The 22,472-nt window shown below is 36.3% G+C and overlaps 1 protein-coding gene across 8 annotated transcripts in view; it reads right to left on the reverse strand.

Annotated features, from left to right (window-relative positions):
• Nucleotides 1-22,472, reverse strand: part of AKAP9 (A-kinase anchoring protein 9) — a 172,669-nt gene that overhangs the window by 20,427 nt on the left and 129,770 nt on the right. For 6 of the 8 annotated variants that reach the window (XM_036247033.1, XM_036247035.1, XM_036247034.1 and 3 more), the window contains 12 exons: nt 20,669-20,845; nt 19,890-19,994; nt 10,591-10,743; nt 9,843-10,022; nt 7,661-8,737; nt 6,129-6,269; nt 5,153-5,638; nt 4,693-4,741; nt 4,479-4,600; nt 3,403-3,594; nt 2,935-3,123; nt 364-508 (listed from right to left, as the gene is read on the reverse strand). In XM_036247033.1, the coding sequence (XP_036102926.1) occupies nt 364-508; nt 2,935-3,123; nt 3,403-3,594; nt 4,479-4,600; nt 4,693-4,741; nt 5,153-5,638; nt 6,129-6,269; nt 7,661-8,737; nt 9,843-10,022; nt 10,591-10,743; nt 19,890-19,994; nt 20,669-20,845 (3,016 nt within the window). The remainder of the gene's footprint in view (nt 1-363; nt 509-2,934; nt 3,124-3,402; nt 3,595-4,478; nt 4,601-4,692; nt 4,742-5,152; nt 5,639-6,128; nt 6,270-7,660; nt 8,738-9,842; nt 10,023-10,590; nt 10,744-19,889; nt 19,995-20,668; nt 20,846-22,472) is intronic. The other 2 variants (XM_036247037.1, XM_036247036.1) reach the window with 2 other exon arrangements.

A 22,472-nucleotide genomic window follows, 5' to 3' on the forward strand; every position in this document is an offset into this window, starting at 1 on the left:
ATGAAAACAAAATATGACTAAGAAGAAATGTGTTTGTTTTTTCATCCTTACCTGAAGACATTTTTACATGTATCTTGAGACAGAGCGGGAGGGAGGGAGTGAGGAAGAGAGAGAAACATCGATATGAGAGAGACACGTCAAGTGGTTGCCACCCACATGACCCCATCCGGGGCTGGGACAAACTGCAACTGAGGTATGCACCCCCAGCAGGAACTGAACCCGGGACTCTCCAGTCCGTGGGTCGATGCCCTAACCGCTGAGCAAAACTGGCCAGGGCAAAATGTGTTTTAAGTGAATAATAAGGGGGACAACGTGAAATATTTTCACCTGTGTGTTACCAGGAGCACCTGTGATACAGCATACCTTGGCTTGGTTGATCATTCTCTTGTTCTCCTTTCTGAGTCATTTTTCTACCACTGATTTGAGCATGCAGGGCTTGAATTTCAGATAACAAACTCCTTCTATCTGCTTTCTGGAGGCATTCCATAGCTGCTCGATATTCAGTACCCTGTAACAAGGCAAAGTAAAAAACAATCAAATGAAGGAAGTTTAAAGACAATATTAACAACCAGGAAGTCTGAAGAAGAATGAATGGAATATACATGCTAAAATTTATAATTTTCTCTTCCTCCTCATTAGGATTTAATTCTGGTTATTAATCTTTACATTTATTTTGAAATTCTTCAAACACACAAGAAAACATGAAGCATAATGTAAAAAACACCCGTGTACTCAGCCTAAGAAATAGCACCTATACAATTAAAGCCCCTGTGTACAACTCCCTGAATATATCCTCCTCTGCACCACGTGGTCAAGAAATAACCAAATTCTAAGTCTTGTTATTTCATACTCTTTGCATATTATGTTACATACACACATGCTAAACAATAAACTGTACTGTTTTACATGTTTTTTTGTTTGTTTGTTTTACATGTTTTAAAACTTCATATAAATGGCATCATATTGTATTTATCTTGGTGTAATTTGCTTTTTCCCCTTAACATGTTGGTGAACCAATGGGTTGACATATGTAGCTCTACTTCAGACTCATTTCAATATTATATAGTATTACATAGTATGAATAGTACAGTACATTTTATTTGAGCATCATTGCATATATTTATTGGACACTCTTTATTGTGTGCCATGAGAATGTATATTTATAGCATTTGTCCATTTTTCCATTGGTTGTTTTAATATCACTGGATAACTGGTCTGTAGTTTCCTTGTGATGTCTTTTTGTCTGGTTTTGGAATCAGAGCAATACTGCCTCACAGACTATATAGGGAAGTATTACCTTCCCTTCTTTATTTGGATAAGTTTGTGAAGGATTGGTATGAATTCTTCTTTAAACATTTGGTAGAATTCACCAGTGAAGCCATTTGATCCTGGGCTTTTCTTTGTGAGAAGTTTTAGAATCACTAATTTAGCTGTTTAGTATAGATATATTTGATTTTCTATTCTTCTCATGAGTTAGTTTTGGTAGTTTGTATATTTTTAGCAATTTTTTCATTTAATGCTACTATAAATAGTTTTAAAATTACATTTTATTTGTTGAGAAATCAGATTTTTTACATCTTGATCTTCTATCCAGCAACATTATTAAACTTTCTTATCAATTCTAAGAATCTGTGTATACAGAACCTCTTTGGTTTTTCTATGTAAATGAATAAGAGATTTTCCCCACCCCCAACTCTTATTCATTTTATTTATTTTTCTTGTTTTGCTAGTTAAACATTTAAAACAAAGTTGAACTCCTGAACCCTTTGTTAAGAAATATTTTTAATATTTAACTCTAAGATATGATGTTTGCCTTACCTTTTTCCTTAACCAATTCTCCAGAAAAGTTTCTATTACATTAGCCTTTCAAAGAATCAACTTTTAATGTTTTTATCCACTGTTGTACCAGTGTATGTATTTTACAAACTTATTATTTATTATAGTTGAGCCTCATTATTTGTGGATTATATATTTATGAATTTGCCTATTTCCTACAATGTGTTTGTGACCCAAAATTAATGCTTGTAGTGCTTTTACAGTCCTTCGCGAACATGCAGTGGCAAAAATTTAAATGGCCAGATGTGCATGTTCCTAGCTGAAGTCAAATAGGTGACACTGTTGTCTTCTTTTTTCATCCCTTATAAATAAGTATCCTTTTTACCATCCATTTAGAGCCGTGTTTTGCACTATTGTGCTTTTTATTGGTGATGCTGTTGTTTAAAATGGTCCCCAAGCCCTGGCTGGTTTGGCTTAGCAGTTGGAGCGTCAGCCTGCGGACCAGAGAGTTCTGGGTTCAGTTCCCACCAGGCCCTAGCGGCTAAGAGCATGTACCAAAAAAATAAGGCTCCCCAAGCATAGTGATGATGTACTATCTAGTGCTCCTATGCATAAGAAAGTTGCATTTTATGAAAACATATGTGATAGATAAGCTTCATGAGCTAGAGAGTTGATGGTCATGAGTTCAATGTTAATGAATCAACAATATATAGTAAATACAGTGTCTTTAAGCAGAAACATACATAAAACAAGGTTATGTATTAAATGGTTGACAAAAATGTCACAAGCAGGGGCTCAGGGGAACCAATCCCTATATTTCCCTGATCAGCAATGGCTCAGCATTCACAGCCAACTTCACAGACTCTAAATATGGCCAACAGTAAGACTGACTATAACATGTCCCTTCTACTTTCTTTGGGCTATCCCGTTACTCTTTTTCTAACTTCCCAAGTTGGATGATTAGCTCATTAATTTTCAATCTTGCTCATTTTCTAACCTAAGATAAAAACATTTAAGGTAATAATTTTTCTTCTAAATATTTTTAGTGGCTACTGTTAATATTTAACCTTGCAACTTACTGTAAAACTAATCAATAATTCATTTTATTACTATTAAAAAGCATTCCTTTAAGTGTTATGTAAAGTTTCATTTTGATACCTGTTCCTGTATTCTCTGTTCCAAACAGCTCAATAATCCAGCTGCATCTCTAGTGCCCAGAGCTGCCAGCTCGGTCTGAAATGCGGCGAGTAGAACACTGCGCTCCTTTAAGAGAACTTGCTGCAGGGCAAGCAGAAGTTCACCTCGCCAGTCTGAGAAGTTCTCATGAGATTGAGAATTATTATAAACCTAGCAGAGTATAAAAAACAAAAGTTAGCTCTAAATCAAAAACAAAAGTTAGCTCTAAATATGTTTAAAAAGGCTCCCCAAAAGACATTTATCTACTAACCAAAAGAATATTAGAAGCCTAAGAGCATGTGAATATATTTGTAAGTACATGACTTGGGATATTTAAATAATATATAGTAATTCATGTGAAAATACATCATAAACAATTTAATTTGTAAAGTGCCTTACAGTTGATAAAAATCATATAAAACTATTTAGATGCATAGAACTCTTGAGTACCTCAGCTTCTCTTTGCACCTGCATTTTGGTAATTAAATCCTTAAGAGATGAGATTGTACTCAGGTAAGCTCTTCTCTCTTCTAGCCACGATTCTGAAACGTGCTGAACAGAATGGTCCTCTCCATCACTATAGGGAGACTCGGTGAGAGAGAGAACCTGCATGCCTTCATTATGCACAGCTCTCAGTAATCCCTAGAAACCAAAATCCCAAAACCAGAATTATGACAACTTCTTCAAAGACTGCAAAGTCAGACAAAGGGAAATTTTAAGCAAGAAGGCTTTATATCTAGTTATATTGATTTAGAAAGGCCAATGCGGACAGGAAACATCATTCTATCATCTTCCTATGGAGGGGAAAGCCAATCCCAAAAGATGGCCTATGACTTTATTCCTTCTATTTATCTAATGTACTCTCCTTAGATTTCATGATTAGCCACCAATTTGACCAAAAGAAGTATGTAGGAGATAAATTCTAGTCCTTGAGACCACTTTAATACTTTGGCAAACAAAAATTTTTAAACAAATATACTGTACTTTATTATCTGTAAAATATGGAAATAAAACTAAATAGATCCCCAAGGTTCCTTCTAGCTATGCAATTCTCTCTGCATAGAGGATCGTACTATATAACTTCAAAGAGACTATTATGTTCTATATAAAAACCACATCGCCCTGGCCAGTTTGGCTCAGCAGTTGGAGCGTTGGCCTGCAGACCAGAAAGTCCCAGGTTTGGTTCCCGCTAGGGGCATGTACAAAAAAACAAACAAACAAAAAACCACATTGACTGCCCTGGTCAGTTTGGCTCAGCGGTTAGAGCATCGGCCTGTGGATTGGGGAGTCCGGGATTTGGTTCCCACTAAGGGCATGTACCTTGGTTGCAGTTTGTCCTCGGCCCCAGTTGGGGTCGTGTGGGTTGCAACCACTCAATGTCTCTCTGTCACATTGATGTTTTTCTCTCTCTCTCCCCCCTTCTCTCCCTCCTGCTCTATCTGAAGATACATGCAAAAACATCCCTGGGTGAGAATTAAAAAAAAACACACTGACTAAGTTTTCCTAAAAGATTTATCTTTTCGTACCTTTATTTTCTTTGGAAACAAATCTGTTGAACTTTCACCTTCTTCTCCTTGGCCTTCTGATGCCGAGTCAAATCCCTGGCTTTGTGTAAGATAAATTCCCTGACCCCAGTCTGATCCAGAATCTAAAACGAAGAAAACAACCACTGACTATTAAAAAAAAACAAGTACTTTTTAAACAAGTACTATACAAATTCCAGAAATTTAAATAACTTACCACTAGAACATATTTCTCTGGTCTGGTAAACATCAGGAATTGAGCATCCCTAATTGGAGAAAACAAACAAAAAAATACATAACTTTCTTTGCTGTAATAAAAATAGGGCCCAATGAATAGTTTAGTTCTTTGTAATACTGTAAAAAAAAACCCAACACCCTCAAGTCTGTCACATCTTTTGAAATAAATGAAACTATCCATGGCTTACAGCATCTTTAAATTTTTTTCTTCATGAATATTACCATAATATGAAACATTCATGAGTTAAGGAACAATAACACCAGGTTCCAAATCTGCACAGGAACTTTGTGAACAGTTATTATCTGACTCTACACAACGGAAAGACAAAACTGTAATTTCATCTTAAAGAGATTATCCTCAATGTTTTTTTCTTAGAATCACAGAATTAAAAGAAAAAAAATTACAGAATGGTGAAAAACACATTATGAAAACCAAATACCTGTTTAGATTTCAGACACTGTATCACTGCTTTCAAGGTACCACATTCCTCTGTCAGTAACTGAACAGCAAGATAGTGTTCCCTCTTTAAGGTTTCCGTTTCTGAAATATGTCTGGATTCCATATCCAAAATTTCAGCTGCATGTAGCTCTTGCATTTGCTCAATTTTTTCAGTAAACTGATTGATTATTTCAGTAACTTCTTCTGACAAACATTCACTCTGTAAGTCAATTTGGATTCCTGCATTTCTAACACGGATTTGTGGAGTCTGATTGCTGCTATTGACCTTGAGAGTCCTGTCTGTCTGGGATGCGGAGCTTTTACCCTCTTTAATGGGAAGTGGCTCTAATATGCAGCCCTTTCTGTTTCCTTGTACCTCAGTCTTATCTTCTTTTTCTAAGTAGGATAATTTCTCTTTTGCCTCTGTGAGTTGATCCCTGACTTGGCTTAAATCTTTCTGGAGAAATGCCATATTCGTTTCTTTTACCTAAAAACATAATGAATAAAACAGTAGAACATTTACTTTAAAATACTGAATGTAGAATTTAGGGTAGAGAAGAGAGTATAATTCATGCTAATATGTTCAAACTTTTCCTCAGAATAATAAAAAATTTTTATAACACTCAAAGTCTCCATATACATTTCTATATATATGGTCACAGATTACCATAGAAATGAAAACATTTTATCAGCCTCTACTTTAGATTCTCCTGGAATATATACAGTTTCCTTTAATTTCTATCTTTCTCCTCCTTCACTTATAGACTAGAGATTAAAAGCATCTTCCTAACAAAGATTCCAAGGAAAATCAAGCAAGAAAATGCTAGCAAAGAAATTTTAACTTTTCATCAAATTCACAAAAGATTTTATTTTTTTCTAGCTTTAAGTTATGGATCTGGGTTTGTTTTCATGGAAGAGAATATACCTTGAAATAAAATTAAAATAGGTAGAAATAAGTGAATTAGGAGCTATTTTACCAAAAGCTCTTCTTGAAGTTTTTCTGCCTTTTCTTTATAATTGGCAAGTTCTTCTTTGGTAGCTGCTGACTCAACTCTAAGAGCCTCAAGTTGACCAAAGAATCCACTTTCTTCATTGGTACAAATTAGCTCAGCAGCTGTCTAAATGGCAGTGGGAAAACATAAACACATCATTTAAATATATATATAGCCCAGTTCAAGGCATGTATACATTCTAATGAAGCTTTTTCAGGAATGACTATCGGATAAAAGGAATTGCAATGATCCCTGTTCTTTCAACAAACAGGGAAACTCTTGAGAACCATAATTTCATATTCTTGAAACAGTAAGAAAAGAATGGTTTTCCGGAAATCAAAGGTAAATACTCTCATTTGTATGTATCCTAAAAATTTATAAATTATTACTTAAAATATTTTTTGGTACCATTAAAAAAATGTTCATATTTATATCACTTTCCTCAAAAGATACCAGGCATTGCACTAAAATAGTTCTTAGAAGTTTTATATACATGAAAAGTCACATTACTATTTTAATATTACTTATAGTAACTTATAGTTCCAGTAAGCTAGGAAGAAAAAGCCTAGTAAATGGAAAAAACAATTATCCTTTGCAAAATAAATTATATATTTATACAATCCTGATATATCAGTTAATCTCCTGGTGTTCAGATAAGACTACACATTTACTATTCAAAATAAAAAGCATATAAAGTGAGGACTTAAAAGTTAAAGTCCTTTCCTATCAGTCCTATGCTAAAAAATAACTGTGATTTCAGCTCTTTACATAAGTAGACTTACAAGGGTGAAATACACATTTTTCATAGAAAAGAATAAAAATTATTATCAGGTATAAAATCTGCAAAAGCTAGATTTATCACTCATATATTAATTTGGTAGAACACTAATATATTTTAGTATTTTCCATTACCTAAAAGGGATGATCACATAATATTCATGTTAGAGAGAAAAGGAAAAAACCCATACAAGTTCCAGAGCCCATTTGCTAAACTTAACATTTCCAAGTTTCTTCTGACTACTCTAATTAATGACTATGCTACTGAAATAAATGTTGTGATTTGAAGACCACAATAATGGATACAAAATATAGTTTGTATCATTTATTCTAGCGATAATATGACTGTATAGAATAGTAATATATATGTATATATATTTTTATCCTCACCTGAGGGCATTTTTTGTATTTATCTTCAGATAGAGCGGGAGGGAGAAGGGAGGAAGAGAGAGAGAGACACATCAAGTGGTCACCACCCACACAACCTCAACCAGGGCCAGGGACAAACTGCAACCGAGGTACGTGCCCTTAGCGGGACTACCTGGTCCACGGGCCGACGCTCTAACCGCTGAGCCAAACCGGCCAGGGCAGAATAGTAATATTTTTATAAAGAGATTTGATATATATGAATCACTAGATGTAAAGAACACCATCTTTAATTTAGTAAATTAACAATCAGCTTAAGGAACAAAGGAAAAGAGTTTCTTAGGGCATTTAAGTGAAAAAAATGAAATACAAACCTTGGGAATTTCAAAATCTTCTTGAGGACCTCTTTTCCTTTCTTTGCCTCCTTGTTTTTTCTCATTGTCCTCCAATAGCTTCTGTAGTTCTAATAGCTTCTTTTCTTTTTCCACAGCATTTTTCTCTGTGATTTCTACCAATTCTTTTTCTAAGATCAAACTAGTTTGCATTTCAACCACCTGGCTTTCTAATTCTGATATTCTCAAGGTTAATGCTGATACAGTTGACTCCATCTCGTTTTCTGTTAGTTGATTTAAATTCTGTACATTTGTTCTTTCAGGCTCTGATGAATTCGCTTGTTTACTTTGACAGAGTTCTGCGTATTCCTTAACTGCATCAAGTTGGGCCTGACTCACAACAGCGGCAGCAACCTTTTCCTCAAGTACCGTCTGTAGGTCTACAATCTTCTTTCTAAGCATTTCTGTTTCAGCCTGGCCTTGTTCTTGCATGTCCTTTATTTGTTTATAACACTGGCTAAGTTCTAAGTTCCTTTCACCTAAAGTGCTCTCAAGTTGTAGCACCTTTGTTTCCAAACTGTTTATGGAAACTCGGCTATTTTCTTCAAACGATGTGAGGTAAGTCTGATTTTTTAGGGGTTGAAGAGCATCCCCTGTAAGAACTACTTCTAGTTCTGGTTTCTTTTTGCTCAGATCATCTATAGCCATGTTATCACTTTTCTCTGGTATACTTTGGATTTTTTCCATATTTTCCCGTTCTCTCTTTAAGCTGCATAATTCTTGCGTTAGCTGGTTCATTTTAAAATTGGTTTCTTTAAGTACATTTTTTGTCAAGGCCATTTCTTCATTAGTGGTTTCTACTTGCTGTTCCAAAGCCAGTTTTTCAGCTATTACCATATCCAACTGATGTTTTAAACTATCTGCTTCTTCTGGGAGAGAATTGGCATGCACTGATGTCTTCTGTTCAATATTTGCCAATTCCTGTTGAAGTTTTTCAATCACTTCATTAAGTTGCTCGATTTCGTCCTCTCTATTTTTCTTCATACGTTCTTGATCACTCATCAAACATTCTATTTGGGTTTCAAGATCCCTTATTAGTCCATTTTTTTCTTCAATAACCTATTAGTTAATGAAGAAAGTAACATACATAATAAATATGCATTTATATTTTGAGAATTCTATTTTATTTTAGGGCAGGATCTTTAAGTGTTGATCACACAAAATAATATACTTTTTGGAAATACTACGTTAATTTTAATATAGACCAACAGTCCCCTAACATACTAAAGAAGGACCTAATTTAGACCTTCATTCAGAAAGTTCTGTTAAATATAAAGTGATTTACACTTTTAGTAGCTGATTTCCTATATGTACAACAATCAATTATCAATACATTCTAATTGAAATGAAAACAATCTTGCCTGGCCAGTGTGGCTCAGTGGCTGAGCATCAACCCATGCACCAAGAGATCATTGGTTCGATTCCCGGTCAGGGTACATGCCCGGGTTGTGGGCCCAATCCCTGGTGGGGGGCATGTAGGAGGCAGCCAATCAATGTTCTCTCAACAATGTTTCTATCGCTCTCTCCCTCTCCCTAAAATCAATAAAGAAAAATTATTTAAAAAAAAACAAAAAAGTCTAGAGTAGATGGTGCCCAAATATCATTATCTTATCTAACTCACAATAAACAGTAGAATTTTTTTTCTTTTTTTTTTTATCCTCACCCGAGGACATTTTTCCATTTTTTGTTCAGGTAGAATGGGAGGGAGAGAGAGGAACAGAGAGAGAGAGAGAGAAACATCAACGTGAAAGGAACACATCGAGTGGCCGCCACCCACACAACCGACCAGGGCCGGGGACAAACTGCAACCGAGGTACGCGCCCTTAGCGGGAACCGAAAGCGGGTCTCTCAGGACCACAGGCCGACGCTCTAACCGCTGAGCCAAACCGGTCAGGGCAACAGTAGAATTTTTAATAGGTTTTGTTAGAATGACACGACGACCTCTAAGTCACCAGAGACTCCTTGTAAAACATGAAAAATCTCTGGCAATCTTAGGAGGGGATAAAAATATGCATAGCTTGTTAAATTAAAATTAATGGGTAAACAGACTTAAGGTTTATTTTTTACATTCAGAGAGAAACTAAAAAGAAAAAAGAAAATCACCATTTTGCCCTTTTAAAATTCTAGCTTAATTTCACGTAATAATCAATTTAAATTAGTGTACCTTGTTATCTGTTGTCATTTTAAGTTGATGCTGAAGTTTTGTAATTTGCTCATTCAGTTGGTCAATTTCTAGCTCTTTTTCCTGCATTATTTGAGCAAATTTCCCAAATAGCACATGTTGGTCCTGAGTACAGGAAGCATCAGATTCCTTTATAGCAAATCCCAGTTTCTCCATTTCTTCCTAGGGACAAAAATAACCATCCCAGTTGGACAGATCATTACATGTGATTTTTAAACTTTCTTTCAATTAACTCTCTTACAAAAGATACAGTACTCAAAATGTACAAATTAGATTGTGGTTCTCAACCTTCCTAATGCCAGGACCCTTTAATATAGTTCCTCTTGTTGTGGTGATCCCCGACCATAAAATTATTTTCGTTGCTACTTCGTAACTGTAATTTTGCTCCAGTCATGTCTTAGGCGAACCTTGTGAAAGGGTTGTTCGACCCCCAAAGGGGTTGCGACCCACAGGTTGAGAACCACTGAATTATAAGGAATCAGAGATATTATAGTTATTATAAATCAGTAATTCCTAAACATTTTTGAAAAAACGTATGCAACTTTTTTCATTTATGATGATTCAAATATTTCTGTTGGTTTAAAAATAAGTCCCATGCAAATCCATTCACAGCGAATGTTCTTCTGTTAAGCACTACCTGTTAGCAGCTGGATTTAGCAAATGCTTACTACTCACACTTGTACAAGACATAAACTATGATTTATAGGCAAAGGTTTTCTTAACTAATTACCTTAAATAATTTGTTTTCTTGTTCAAGTTCTTGCAGGCGGGTAGTGGATTCCTTTTTCTGTATTTCTAATTGCATATGTAGTTGCTGAACTTCTTCATTCTTGTTTTCCAGTTCTTCTCTAAACTGCTCTAACTGTTCTTCTAAGTTTGCAATCTTAGATAGCAAATTATCAAAAAGAGGAAAAAACTGTTACACAAATGTCTGTCAAGAGAGAATGAAGAATGCTGTATTAACTCTAAAAAATGTGTTTTTAAAAATGTATTATTATTTTTTTTAATCCTCACCCAAGGACATTTTTCCATTTATCTTCAGACAGAGTTGGAGAGAGAAAAAGAGAGAAACACCGATGTGAGAGGGACACATTGACTGGTTGCCTCCTGCATGACCCTGAACAGGGCAGGGATGAACCACAACTGAGGTACGTGCCTTTGACCGGAAATGAACCCACAACTCTTTGGTCTGCAGGCAGATGCTCTAACTGCTGAGCCAAACTGGCCAGGGCTTAAATTTATTTTTAAATTGGTTTTTAGAGAGAGAGGGGAGAGAAAGAGAGAAACATCGATGTGAGACAGAAACATCTATCAGTTGCCTCCAATATGTGCCCTGACCAGGAATCCAACCCACAACCTTTTGGTATACAGGACGACACTCCAACGAACTGAGCCCCTGGCCAAGTCCATGAGAATAAAGAAAAGGGGTTTCTCTAAGTCAGGTGTAACTGTGTGGTTTCTAGACTTTTTCAAACTTAACACCCTTAAACCATCTTGTCCAAAGCAAAGAGGAGATCTTCAGAGAAAAGATACAGAAGCTTTTTTCTATCTAAAATATCCACTAATAAAGCAGAAAAGGATCAGGGGAGAAGGAAAAAAGTCTACATTCAAAATCTTATTTTATGTTATATTTAGTTTCTATCAAAATGTTGAAGAAGGTTGTAGAATTTAATCATTTATTTTTCTTCTTCTTCTTTACTGATTTTCAGAGAGAGAGAAGGGAGAGGGAGAGAAAGAGATAAAAACAGCAATGAGAGAGAACATATCCCCGCCTCCTGCATGCCCCCCACTGGGGATCAGGACCACAACCTGGGGATGTGCCCTGATTGGGAATCAAACTGACAACCTCTTGGTGCATGGACTGAGGCTCAACCAATGAGCCACACCGGCCAGGCTAAACCAGTTATTTTTACTACTAGCTCAATTTAGTCCATATTATTACACAATAAAAAATCTGGCTGTCATGTGCCTTGTTTAAGCAGAAGGAAGCTGAAGTGGAGTTCAGAAATACAGAAACTTAATAAATAAGTGAATTGTTAATACCATTTAGGTCCGGCTGGTGTGGCTCAGTGGACTGACCATGGCACCATGGACTGAGAGGTCCTGGTTTGATTTCTGGTCAGGGCACATGCCTGGGTTTCGGGTTCAGTACCCAGTAGGGGGCGTGCAGGAGGCAGCCGATGGAAGTTTCTGTCTCACACCAATGTTTCTGTCTCTCTCTCTTCCTCTCTCTCTAAAAAAATCAATGAAAACATATTTTTAAAAAAATATTTCAGACATTATACACAGCAGAATGTTCACGGATACATCACCTAAGGCAACAGAAACAAAGGAGAAAATGAACACATGGGACTACATCAAACTCAAAAGCTTCTGCACTGCAAAAGATACAATCATCAAAATGGAAAGGCAATCAATCCACTATATGAGAGAGCATAATTGCCAATGATATATCAGATAAGGGGTTAATTTCCAATATATATAGAGTGCTCATACAACTCAACAAAAGGAAGACATAGAACCCAATTAAAAAATGGGCAGAGGAACTAAATAGACACCTCTCCAAACAGGACATACAAATGGCTAAGAGACATATGAAAAAATGCTCAACATCACTAATCATCAGAGAGATGCAAATTAAAACAACAATGAGGTATCACCTCACACCTGTTAGAATGACCGCCATCAACAAATCATTAAACAACAAGTGTTGGGGAGGGTGTGGAGAAAAGGGGACTCCAGTACACTGCTGGTGAGAATGCAGACTGGTGCAGCCACTATGGAAAACAATGTGGTGTTACCTCAAAAAATTAAAAATTGAACTTCCATTCACCCCAGTGATCCCACTTCTAGGAATATACACTAAGAAGCCTGAAACACCAATCAGAAAGAATATATGTATCCCCATGTTTGTAGCAGCACTATTTACAATAGCTAAGATCTGGAAACAGCCCAAATGTCCATCAATAGACGAATGGATAAAAAAGCAATGGTACATATACACAATGGAGTATTATATAGCTGTAAGAAAGAAAGATCTCTTATCCTTTGAGACGACATGGAGGGACCTGGAGAGTATTATCCTAAGCGAAATAAGCCAAGAAGAGAAAGACAAATATCACATGATCTCACTTATTTGTGGAATATAATGAACATAACAGTCTGAGGAATGGGGTAGTCCCAGAGACGTGGAAGTGGGGTACAGACTGACAATCCCCTGAAGAGGGGGTGGGGAGGAGAGATAAACCACAGAACTTATATGCATGTATGTATGAACAATGGACATGGACAACAAAGGTGGGGACAGGGTGGGGAGGGAGGAGGAGGAAGGAATCAGTGGGGTAAAAAGGAAAACATCTGTAACAAAAATAAATAAATTAATTTAAAAATAAAAAAGTGGAAGAGGCTCTAGGCTGGGCCCTATCCCTCATTATTAAAAACAAACAAACAAACAAACAAAAAACATTTTAGGAGAAAATTAGAGAGCTCCTATACGTACAACAACAGATTTTACTTCATTTCTGAGGATAGATTTTCATTAATGATAAAACAATGGCTCTGTGATGGTTATGTGGAGACTGAAACTAATGGTCAATATTAGGAGCTCCTATTGTTATATTTAAAAAACTGGGTTTGGCCCTGGCCAGTTTTGCTCAGTGGTTAGAGCATCGGCCTGCGGTACAGAGAGACCCGGGTTCAGTTCCCGCTAAGGGCACGTACTTCGGTTGCAGTTTTTCCCTGGCCCTGGTTCGTGGTGCGGGTGGCAGCCACTCGATGTGTCCCTTCACGTCGATGTTTCTCTCTCTCTCTCTCCCTTCCTCTCTCTCCCTCCCACTCTATCTGTACAAAAAATGGAAAAATATCCTCGGGTGAGGATAAAAAAAAACAAAAAAAAACAAACTGGGTTTGACTGAGGACAGAAATAGTTATTCAGCTCATTGCTTTGTAGCTCCTCATAAATATTTAATGAATGAAGTTGCAAATGTGTATTTACCTGATGCTCAAATTGCTGCATTAAAAATAACCTAAGATGCAGGAGAAGCATTTAATGGCAGCTGGCTCAGAGAGCAGTCTATAAATCATTTATTGTCTTAGAACCTGAAAGGGGGCATATACTATTACACACAGACATGTAATCAGAATCTGGTGAGGCAAAGAACTTCAAAATCGTTTAGCCTAATACTTCCTGACTAGAAACAGTACTGATAGTAGTAACAATAACCATCACTTATAGACAATTTACTGTTAGGCACTGCATAAGGTACTTTGTATGTATTGTTTTTTAAAAACCTGTAACAAACAACAAACTTATGAGATCTTTGCTAAGATTATTCCCACTTCAGAGATGAGGAAGGGAGTCACTGAAAGAGGAGTACCTAGTCCTGAGGTCACAAGGCTAGTATGTGGAAGCCAGCTTTTGAACCTGAGGAGCTTAACCTCTGGAACCTTACTTTTTTTTTTTTTTTTCCCCCTAGAGGGAAAACCCAGTTTTTATTGCAGTCTTTACATGGTTTCTTCTTTATGTCCTTAGTCATAGGACTTCTGTTCAGCTAGTCTTTAGATGGTTCTCCAGTTGACTGTTCTATACTTTAGCTGTAATTCTGATGTGGTCATAGGAAGAGGCGAGCACAGAGTTTACCTACTCCACCATCTTGACTGGCTGGAGACTTACATTCTTAACTATCATTTATTCTGCTTCTAATAATTAATGTCTAAGACACATATTAAAACTGTTTTCTGTAACACTAATATTTAACTCAGTAGACACACCTTAAATACACTTAGGAGTTGTGCAAATATAATTATCAGGTCAGTTTGTTGAAAATTGTGATGATTATATCTTCTTCAAAGTTACCTAATATAATAGTATTTATACCTATCACTATCTTTTACAACTACTTTTGATGACAAGGTATTATTTCAACACATACATAGATATTTAAATTAAAAATTGCTGCCTACCTCACATGATATTTATTTTCTTCTTGATACTTAGCTCTGTGATCTAAAGCTTTGCTATTCAAAGTGTGGTCCCTGGAGCAGCAGAATTGGCATCATCTTTTAAGATTCTCAAGCTCACCCAGACCTACTGAATCAGAATCTGCATTTCAACAAGATCCCAAAGGGATTCACATGCACATTCAAGTTCGAGGAGCACTGGTCTAAAGCACTAACATTCCTGTTATAAATAGCTGAACTTGAAGCATTACAACAGAGACTTCCAAAAATGATACCATAGGGCATTCTTTCCTTTTATTCATCCAGACTCCAGTTTCAGTCCCAGCTGTCTTAATAATGAGTCTGTAACAACCCTAAAGCAGAAAAATATGATTCAGGTTTAAAAATAGAATGGTAGTCTGGCCGGTGTGGCTCAGTGGTTGAGTGTCGACCCATGCACCAAGAGGTCGCCAGTTCGATTTCCGGTCAGGACACATGTCCAGGTTGTGGGCCTGATCCCCAGTGGGGGGCATGCAGGAGGGAGCCAATCAATGTTCTCTCTCATTGATGTTTCCATCTCTCTTTCCCTCTCACTTCCTCTCTCTTTAAAATCAATAAAGGAAAAAAAAAAAAAGAATGGTAGCTATTTGTTTCATTTTGTTTAATTTAGCTACCAAAGGATATCTATGTAGTTGCTGAACTTCAATTGAATTACATTAATTTTCCCCATTTGTGTTTTCACCTTTTTAAAATGTATATGTTTCCTCAAATAATAGCAGATTCTTTGAAATCTGGCGCTTATTTTACAATTAGACAGTGGTGGTCTACATGCGCTAAGAGCTCAATAAACGCTGAATGATAGATAGTCTTGAATACTTACATGCCACCAAGGCAAAACATGCCCCAATGCTTTTGCAGCACAGCATTACAGAGCTACAGAATCAGAAAAATAAATTGGATGAATTCTTGCTCATATTGTGTGACCACTAGCAAGTTACTTAGCCTCTCTTAAGACTCAGGTAAAACAGAGATGACAACAGAGCCCATCCGCAGGGAGAACACAAAGATTAATAACATAGAGCGTGTAAAATATTTAAATGTTCTAGCACAGACCTAAACAAAGTTAACTATTATTATTTATTATTGCAGTCTGTAAGCTAGATCTCATTAGCTCTATAGGGAGCTATCACATAATGAAGTCATCTTTTTCTTAAAGAATTTCTTCTTCTAGTTCTGTCTACATTATTCCCCTTCTCTTACCATCCTGAAACTCCTACTTTTGAAAGTTTTCTTCTCTTTCTATTCATTCTGCTTTCTAAACATTGTAATAAACTTTAAAAAAAGCTGTGCATAAATTTAGGCTATGAGACTAGCCTAAAGGTATCAAATATAATGACACATACAGACATCTAAAGTTTATACTCCCAGATATCTGAAAACATTTGCCTAGTGCAGGAGAGAATGCTTAGGCTGTTTTCAATGAAAGATATATATTTTAATTTTATGTTCTTGTCTTTCAGCTTCCAATTACAGGTTGAGTGGGTTCTGACACCGTATCTGTCACTGTTATTAAGAACTAGTAGAGCCCTGGCCGGTTTGGCTCAGTGGTTGGAGCATCGGCCGGTGCACCAGAGAGTCCCAGGTTCAGTTCCTGCTTGGGGCACGTACCAAAAAATAAAAATTTTTTAAATTAAAAAAACAAAAACAAAAACACTAGCAGACCAGGGTCAGCTGTCGAGTTAGTTCTTTACTTATTTAACATGGTCTGGCTCTGTGTCATCTGTAAAAACTGGGAGTTGGCTTGCCCCAGCCAGTTTGGCTCAGTGGTTGGAGTGTTGGCCTGAGGACTAGGAAGTCAAGGGTTGGATTCCAGTCAGGGGCATGTACCTCAGTTGTGGTTGGGTCCCTAGCCCTGGTTGGGGTCATGCAGGAGGTAGCCGGTCAATGTGTCTCTCTCACATCCTCCCCCTCCCCACTCTGTCTTAAGATAAATGGAAAAATATCCTTGGGTGAGGATTAAAAAAAAAACAAAAAACCAAAAAACTGAGAGTTGGTTCTTTGAGGTCCTTTGCAGTTCTAAACAACTACTATTCTAAGTAAACAACTACAGACAGTTATTGGGTACTTACTTCAAGAAATTAAGGTGTAAGTCATGTTATATAAAACTCAAATGATAATAAAAATACAAATTAGTCAACTTAAATCAACTATCCATAATCATTATTGTTTTGGGGTACAGTTTTGAAGGTCCATCTGTTATTTGTTTAATCCTCACCCAAGGACATTTTTTTTTTTTTCATTTACCTTTAGATAGAGCAGGAGGGAGGGAGAGAAGAAGAGAGAGAGAGAAAAACATCGAGGTGAGAGAGAAACATCGACTGGCTGCCACCCACACAACCCCAACTGGGACTGGGGACAAACTGCAACTGAGGTATGTGCCCTTAGCGGGAACCGAACCTGGGACTCTGGTCCACGGGCTGACGCTCAAACCACTGAACCAAACTGGCCAGGGCAGAAGGTCCATCTTTTTAGGGAGCAATTTCTTAGAGTATTTAATGTGCAGTAAGTCTTCACATGTTAAATCTTTTCAAAATATATAGAAGTGTTCCATACCTCTCATGCAAAAACCAAAAAACAATAAAGCAACAACCTTTTAGATAAATATTAGTATTGTTAGTGAGAAAATAATTCTGCTCATATAAATGATTATTTCTATTAGTCATTTATATAGATAGTTTTCTTCTCCTCTAAACTACACGCTCCGAGTTGCAGTTTTAGCTGATGTGTAAGTCATTCTTATAGTTTTCAAAGCACTTATTAACATTTATATTCTGTTTAAGTTCAATAAATAGTTGTTTGTTAAAACATATTAAATGTTTTGAGAAAATTATATGGAGAGATAAAAATGTAAGCTTAAAAAATATAAACATTTAAAATGATATAACTAGACAATGCAGAATATTTTTGAAAAACTAACAGTAGACAAAGGTTGAACTAAATTATAATTTAATTATAAACTGGAAATTATCACTGTTTTAAAAGTGGGTTTTTTTTTTTGGAAGAGGAGAGTAGAAAAACATAACTATATACTTCCTTATTATTAATTTTTTGCTTTAAAAATATGTTTAGTGTATTGTAAAACAGTACTATAATCAATCTCCCAGGTCAATACAACTTAAAAAATAAAAATAAAACAGCAAAATAACAATAATTCAAAGCCTACGGTAGTAAGATCAGCAGAAACAAAAGATACTGCCTTTGCCCTAACACTACTCACTATCTCTCTCCTCTCTTCTTCTTTCAACGCATATCTAACCAAATTGGCCTCCATTTTGTCCTCAAAACTTCTTGCTGCACCAAGGCCTTTACACTTGTTGTTGCCTCTACCTGCAACATTCTTCCTTCCTCACACCAGTAATTTGTTCACATGTTGACTGTCTTCAAGATCAACACAGGCAATGAGCTAAAAAATAGTCTAAACTTTGGTTTTAGACCATAAACCCCACTCTATTCAAATGATACAAATAAGGTGACTTATTTATAATAATTAAAAGCACATTTTGTCATTAAAAATAAACTGGTTAAACCCTGAACAGTTTTGCTCAGTGGTTAGAGAGTTGTCCTGTAGACCAATGAGTCACGGGTTCTATTCTGCACATGCCCTGTTTGCAGTTCATCCCCAGACCTGGTCAGGTCATGTGGGGGGCAACCAGTTGATGTGGCTCTATTACATCGATGTTTCTATCTCTCTCTCTCTCTCCCTCCCTCCCTCCCTCCCTCCCTCCCTCCCTCTCTATCTAATGATAAACAGAAAAATATCCTCAAGTGAGGAGTAAAAAAAAAAACACTCTTTAAGAGATAGCAAGAAACAGTAATTGTAAACCTATTTAATAAAATAATGACAGAAAATTTCCCTACCTTGGTGAAGGAAACAGACATACAAGTCCAGGAAGTACAGAGAGTCCCAAACAAGATGAACCCAAAGAGGCCCACACCAAGACACAACACAATCAAAACACAAAAGGTTAAAAATAAAGAGAGAATCTTACAGGGAACAAGAGAAAAGCAGTAAGTTACCTACAAGGGAGCTCCCATAAGACAGTCAGCAGATTTCTCAAAAGAAACTTTGCAGGCCAGAAGGGAGTGGCAAGAGATATTCAAAGTGATGAAAAGCAAGGACCTACAACCAAGACTCCTGTCCTGGCTCGTTTGGTTCAGCAGATGGAGTGTTGGCCTGCGGACCAGAGAGTCCTAGGTTCAGTTCCCGCTAGGGGCATGTACAAAAACAAAAAAAACTACCAAGACTCCTCTATCCTGCAAAGCTATCATTTAGAATCAATGGATAGCCCTGGCTGGTTTGGCTCAGCGGTTAGTGTCGCCTGTGGTCCAGAGAGACCTGGGTTCGGCACCCGCTACGGGTGTGTACCTCGGTTGCAGTTTGACCCCGGTCCTGGTCGGTCGTGTGGGTGGCAGCCACTTGATGTGTCCCTTTCACGTCGATGTTTCTCTCTCTCTCTCTCTTTCTTCCTTTCTCTTCTTCCCACTCTATCTGAACAAAAAATGGAAAAATGTCCTTGGGTGAGGATAAAAAAAAAAAAAGAATCAATGGATATATAATTTCCCAGACAAGAAAAAGCTAAAGGAGTTCATCATCACCATGATGATGAAATGTTGAAGGGTTTTCTTGAAGAAGATGAAAATATGAACAAAATGGCAATAAATACATATCAACAATTGAATCTACAAATAAAATGAACAAACAGAACAGAAACAGACTCATAGATAGAAAACTTTTTGTTGGTTACCAGAGGGAAGGGAGTTTGGGGGAATGGGTGAAAAAGGTGAAGGGATTAAGAAGTACAAATTGGTTGTTAGACCGACAAACCTCAAAGGGAAGGGGCGGGGATGGAAAGAGATAAACCAAAAGACTTATATGCATATATGCATAACCAATGGACACAGGCAATAGTGTGGGGAAGGTGGGGGTGGGAGTGGGGAGGTGGGAGTCAATGAGGGAAAAATGGGGAAGGGCATCTGTAATACATTTAACAATAAAGATAAGTTAAAAAAAATAACAAAGAAACTCTTTACCTCTTTTTCCTTTCTGTCTATGGCATCTCTCTCAGCCTGCAATTGTACTTCTAGAGACAATTCTGCTTTAGCTTCTACAGCTCCAAAATGTTTTCGGTCTTCTACCTTTAAATACATAAGAAATTTCTCAAAATTTCAGACATTAGATCTCGATTATCTTTTTAAATTGGAGAAGTTGTGATTCTATTTCTCCAGTTAAAAGTACATAATCTACATTAACGAATAATCAACAAGTTACAGGTATTCAGTCTTGAATGCATTTTATACAAATTCAAACAGAAATGCCTGACACTCTTAAAATTCATTCCTCAGATAACATGAAGGCTATCCCCTCACCTGTCACCGCCCCCCCCAGCTTCCTTATCCTGTTCTTTCATTCATTTTTGCTTTTTTCAGTATAATGGGAATAGATTTCATTTCTTTCTAGTCTGGGGTAAAGCATCAGTCTAAACTGGTGTCCACGGTTTTTCATTTGGCTATTATTTCAGAATCACAACCTAACTGATGATTAAAAGAGTAGTTAATTCTTCTGGTTTAATTAATCTTCCTTTCTCAGGACTAAGGCATGCAAGTGACATTTGGAAATAAAAATAGGCAGAAATAGTTATAATGTCAATTAAGACATAAACACACACACACACACACACACATACATACATAATGCAATAACATCAAAAAGTCAAAAGAAATTTTTTATTTAAAAGAACCGATGTTCGGGTAACTAAGAGTCATCTGCATTAAAACACTTGATAAAAATCAACCCAAAGAAAATGTCGCACCTTTTGGAAAGTATCTGTACTAACGAGTAAGGCTTGTTCTAGCTCTCTTACTCTGAACTCCAGTTTCTCAATTTCGTCATTCCTTTCTTGTATGTCCCTCTGAAGCTGCTCTTTAGAAAGCAACAGCTCACTGCACTTGTCTGTTTTTTCTTTCAGATGATTTGTTAACTGTTCAACCTGGAAATATATAATAAACAAAAACTGAAAAATTTTTAAATTTCAGCAAGTTAATAATATATCTACCCACATTTCAGAAAGTATTTTTAGATGCTGTGCTTATTTTTGATAAGAATAGCAACCACTGTCTTCAATTATGGTAATATTTTCTGAGTTGATATAAACAGCACTAGTAAGAGAAATAATATTGCTTTCAACAATACTTTTAAAAAGTTATATCTCTTAAGACTAGACTATCCAGCTAGAAGGAGAAAAAAATATTTAAAATAATGTTGAATTATAAACTTTAATGGCATAACCACAGTAAAACCTAATAAAGATGACAAGTTTACATAGTAACAACTTAGAATCTAATGCAAATTAATATTACCTAAAAAAAAAAAAAAAAACTTTTATGAATTCTATTTTTCTTTCCACAAAAGGTTATAATCGATGTATAATAATGCAATGGTTTTAGACATCACAGGGAGGGAGGGGATGGAGGAGCTTTAATAGAATCACTTGGACAGCTTTTTCAGCCTACAGGTTCCAGCAGTCCAGAACAGAGAAGAGAATGCGGGGTTGTGAGAGGGATTTGTGAACCTTGAAAGTTTTCCTAAGTGATCCTGATATGCAGGTTCATCCAAATAAATGGTTCTGTGATGGAAGGATACAGGAAGATTTACTAAGACAGCTTATGAAATTAGTTCTAATCAAGTGAAGAGAGAAAGCTTATAACAAAAAAAAAAATGTGATAGTAAGACAAAAAGAAATTCTACCCTATTTCAGTGAGATACTTTGAGGAAATTATCTAGGAATAATACTTACCCCTCAAAACATTAAAGGAAATATAAGCTTACCTATAATTACTTATAGGTTCAAGAATGACAGAAATCAAGCTACTGGGTAGACTAAGATTTGGAGTATAGTCAAGGGGAAGACAACAAAGCAGGTATAGCAAAATGACACACTGTACTATTACAGTTAGATTTTTTTTTTTTTTTATCTTGAGAAAATCAGAAGTTGGGGAACCACATCTGGCAAGATAAGGAGAGAACCAATAGATCAGAATGTTCCTGGAGAAAATCAAATATACACATACATCCTCATTTATTTCTTGAAGTTTCATGAAGGAAGCAGGTCACATTTCTTGAATAAAAGAAAGCCAGTAAAGGAAAAAATGGCAATTCTGGAGCTTAAATATCCTTTTGAATTTCAACAAATAGAGCTATTTTTCAAAAGCTGAAAATGTTTGTTAGAAATAAGGCCAATAACTACAAACTCTGTGGGGACTGATAACTGTCCCACTGTTCTAGTAGATAGGCTGTTATATATCAGTAACTTCTATTAAATGGAAATGAGATAACATTTTACTTTACAAGTTTATAGCTATTTTACACTTCTTTGGAATACTTTTAAAAGAAATAAAATCCAGCAAACTACATAGGAATTATATATTAAAAAATTTCTAAAATGTCTACTGATTGATTTTAGAGAGAGGGAAGCAGGAACACTGATTTGTTGTTCCACTCATTTATGCATTCATTGGTTGATTTTTTTTTTATCTTCATTGTTGAATGTATTACAGATGTTCCTCATTTTTCCCCCATTGATCCCCTCCTCCCCATTCCCGTCCCGCTCCTGCCTT

This window comes from Molossus molossus, unplaced genomic scaffold (genome assembly GCF_014108415.1).
Source record: "Molossus molossus isolate mMolMol1 unplaced genomic scaffold, mMolMol1.p scaffold_m16_p_7, whole genome shotgun sequence".
NCBI classification, from domain to species: domain Eukaryota; kingdom Metazoa; phylum Chordata; class Mammalia; order Chiroptera; family Molossidae; genus Molossus; species Molossus molossus.